At 38.3% G+C, this 4,175-nt stretch overlaps 1 protein-coding gene across 1 annotated transcript in view; it reads right to left on the bottom strand.

Moving 5' to 3' along the window:
• Positions 1 to 328: 328 nt before the first annotated feature.
• The window catches only part of LOC104915373 (zinc finger protein 474), a gene marked incomplete at its 5' end in the record, with an annotated part of 12,011 nt that continues 8,164 nt past the window's right edge, over positions 329 to 4,175 (bottom strand). Inside the window, 3 exon segments of the mRNA XM_010726251.1 lie at positions 329 to 480; positions 2,936 to 3,071; positions 3,864 to 4,003. Of these exon segments, the coding sequence (XP_010724553.1) occupies positions 329 to 480; positions 2,936 to 3,071; positions 3,864 to 4,003 (428 nt within the window).

The raw sequence follows: 4,175 nt of genomic DNA, 5'->3' as shown, positions 1-4,175 counted from the left end.
TCAAGCTTTCTCTTGTCATCCCTCTCAAACTGTGTTTTCAAAGTGGTGCTACATGAAATTCTGAAATGAGGCAAAAATATTTGCTACTGTTGGGCTAAATATCAGCATATTTGAACTTTACCCTGCAGTAAAGGCTGTTGTTTTTACTCTGGAGACTTTTGGACCATGTGATTTGACTATGCACTGCAGTTTTCATGCCCATGGCTTTCCAGTTGGATTTAATTTCTCTTGCCACTTATATGAAAAGCACACACATGTGTATTCATGCACACACACACATGTACAAGTGTGTGTGAGCGTGTGTGTATGTAAGCATGCTCCATTCACTTCATGCCGCAGGTTTCAGTTTACAGCACTTTGGGTGTATGATCAGTCTGCCTGGAAGGAAAGTACGCCCACAAACATCACATGGAACTAGCTGGTTCTGGGCTCTGATCCAGGCAGCCTATTTTAAAGAATCAAGATCATAGAAACCTTTGGCTGGAAAATTAAGAAAAGAAAGTATTAGTTTTCATTCTGGAGACCCACATTCAACTCTTTATGGAAAATATTTTCAGGAAATACCTGTTGACTGAGTCTTTCAGTTTAACCAAACCATATTGCTTCTGCAAATGAAAAGGAAAGAAATGAAAGAAAAGAAAGAAGAGAGTAAAAAATATATTAAAAAGACCCTGTTTTTGTCCCAGGGGTTGAATTAAATTAACTTCAAACTAAATCATTCTGTGTTGTATGAGACTACAGAGAAAACATCATGCTGTGTGTTATGATATGCATTCTCAACTAATTATTAACATCTTTGCATGCATACTATTATCAGCAAATTTCACTTTTTGGCTTTTATTCAAGTCCTGCTTAATAAGCATATGTTGTCTGACTATGGGAATGGGAGGGAGCACATTATACTTCACAGAATATGCTCTTTGTACTGCTCTGGACAAGAAGTCCATTTTTCTCCCTGTGAAGTCTATGCAAGTTTTGCCAATAACAGAAATAAAGCTCGGGTGAGTCTAAAAGTCTACAGACAAAACCTACAGCTCCTTAAAGCCACAGCTTCCAATGAGCTCTTAGCAGTAATGTATCTATTCTCACCTAGACACTAATCCAGTTTTCCCCTCAGTTACTTTCCACTGCTGGAAGAGCAACCGCTTTGAAAGCTCAGGAGTATTCTTTAAATCCTCACGCCAGATGTATTTGAGTATAAAAAATATCGTGTTCACTTTCACATAGAAATGGCTTTGCACATTTGTGCTGTGTCAAATGCATTTCCAAAAAGGCCAGGTAGGTTGCTCAGTACCTGAATTTAGTTCTTAAAAGTCTTCATTTGAAGCTTGGAAAGAAAAAATCTGCATGGCTTGATTTGAAGATGTATTTTCTTCATCCTTTCCAAAAGGTATATATACCTGACAATACAGAAAAAGGCTGAAAAAAGTGCTTTTGTCTTTGATATGTAAGCAGCAGACCATTTTAAAAAGAAAAGGGTTTGTGCATTTAAAAATATTTCATGGTTTCTGTCATTGGCACATGATAGAGCTCTTCATTAAAGGCTCATACAGTTTTAATATGATTCAAATCCAATGGTTCACATAACCACAATAAGCCTTAGATCTTTTAGTATGCCTGTTCCTAATGTTCTTTTTGTTAGAAGAGCAACCAAATAGTGTTTCTTTTCTTGGCTGAGACAAATATCCCCTTTGCTCGCAGGAAATTAATGTGTATTTTCTGTACTTTGGAAAGTTTATTGAATATAAAAAAAGAGAGAGAGAAAGAGACGACATTCTCCTTGCAAGCATGTGTTAGGCGTTCCACAAACAAAACACTATGTAATCAGGGCAGCGGTTGTCTTCCCGTGACACTTGAATTTTCAGAAAAAAAATTTATGTAAGTTATAAAAAGTTTTATGTAAGCAGTTAAGATTTTTGAGATTATTTTTTTGAACGCTGCCTGTTCCATTCAACAACAAGGGTAACTCCTCCTCCTCAAGTTGAGAAACTGCGAGACATGCGGTACGTGTATGTGGTCTGAAGGTCAGTTATAGCATTTACCAGATGATTGAGAGTAAGTCTTACGGAAAAAGAGCAACACAGACTACTTTCTCGAGGCCAGAAGCATGAGGCAACCGCAGGGGGAACATTTTTAGCTTAAACTACAGAACGGATCAGACTTGCATCAGCAGGCATTTAGGGACAGATGCTGGAAGCAGATCAGAGCCCCCTGGGGAAATGTGGGCACACAGCACCTTGCGGGAGATGCGCGGCGCCTGATGTGACTCATTGCATAAATGAGACAATCTTCTGATTCATATCTGGGAGCCTTCTGCTGGATTGTTCTCTCAAAGAGTGGTTGTCTTTCTGATTCTGCTCCATCAAAATAAGAACAGCGTATTCGAAATAACCTGAGTTGTCTTTTTGCATCCTCCTCTTCAGACGGAATTCTCATTTTCTCCATCTTTTTTTACTACACAAAATGTGTGTAATTAAAAAAAAAAGACCTAAAAACAAAAAGAACAAATGCAATCAGAATGTCTTTCAAACCTATCTTTTACTGCAGATTTAACTCTACTGTTTGGCATCTGTTAACCAAGCCTTGATTTGATACTACGTGATCTGCAATTATTGCTGTTTTATTCAGCTGGTCAGGGTCCTCGCTGGTCCCATTCTCTTCTGTATGTGTCTTCTAGAGACATATTTTTTCATCCTACTGTAAACTGATCTAGTGTATGACTTTTTCCCAATGAGCTGTAGAATTTGTCTATTTTTCCAGACATTAAGGGAAACTATGGGAAATTACAGAGAACAAAAAGTGGGTGAATTAACTGCCTGTGAGCAAGTGGTCGAAACTTGGCACAAAGTATCTCAGAACAGCTGGCAGGTCCAGGGAAGGCATCCAGCTGAAATAAAATAACTGTAGCTGGGAATAGAGAAATCTGGGGAGCAACTTCCAGGCAAAGCACAGCTCATATTTCCTTTTGGTTCCACTGCGAGCACCTCAGTGAACACCTCTGGGACATGTGTGGGAGCCAGCTCTACCAGGTGCTGGGGACTGTCTATTTCGTTTATTTGAAGAAGTGGGATCTAGGCATCTTAAAGAACAGAAATCAATGCACAAACATACATAATCAGCACAAAATGAAAGCTCATCTTATACTGCAAATAATTTTTCCCATTATGTTTATACTGTAGTATACCACAAAGTAATCACCTAAGGCCTGAAAATAAGAGAGGACCAAGGCCATTCTTTGAATACTCATTGTAGACAATACTACTTTTTCACCTATACATGTATTTTAACAAAACTCTGAAAACATAGCGTATATCTTGTTTCACCACAGAATTCTTATTTTCAAAATCAATTGTGGTCTAGCACTGGGTAAGTGCTAGTGCTGGGCCTGTATTAAAACTAACAGTATAGGTGTAAAACCAACTGAGATATCAATCCCAATGCTGCCTGAGGGGTATTTTGTTTTAATGTCTGTACATTTCAAATATGCACGTTATTTTTAGATGACTTTCCTCATTTTGAAATGTATGTTTTGAACGTTAAAAATACTCAAAAATTAATGATGAAGCGCTAGGATAACATATTTGTATTCTGGTTCGGAACATACTGACACAGGGACCATGCTGGGATGCAGCACAAAAGAAAGAATAGGATACTTAAAAGAAAGCTTAAAACAAGCTGTGTTGACTGCCTTCCCTTCAGACTAGATGTGGGAAAGGAGTACTTGCTAATTGATAAGAATGTGCTTAAAATTCTTTTTTGTTTTCTCCCACTTCCTTCCACTGGATTTGTGTTTGATGTGTACCTTACCTTGTCTGGAACTGGTTTCAGGCTTTCTGGACTCAGGACCTTTTCAACATCTTTACCAAGTGCTTGAGTAGCATGTCATTCTCTTGATACCATTTTTTTTCAGCATTGTGGCTCATGGATACTGATACAGATTTTGTTCCATACTCACAGCCATGTACGTAACAAACCACAATTGGTGGCCATCTTACCATCTTGTCTGCAAACAAGGAAGAATAAACATTGTTTTCAGCAGTAATTTTGAAGCAGAACAATTCTGAATGAAAATAAACATGCAGGTTAAAAAACTGTTTCATACACGTGAACTCAGAGTGAATGTATCTGAGATTGTGGATGCCCCATCCCTGCAGGCATTCAAGGCCAGGCTGGAT

Source organism: Meleagris gallopavo, chromosome Z (genome assembly GCF_000146605.3).
Source record: "Meleagris gallopavo isolate NT-WF06-2002-E0010 breed Aviagen turkey brand Nicholas breeding stock chromosome Z, Turkey_5.1, whole genome shotgun sequence".
Lineage (NCBI taxonomy): Eukaryota > Metazoa > Chordata > Aves > Galliformes > Phasianidae > Meleagris > Meleagris gallopavo.
The sequence above is the reverse complement of the archived record's forward strand: the minus strand, read 5'-3'. Positions and strand labels throughout refer to the sequence as shown.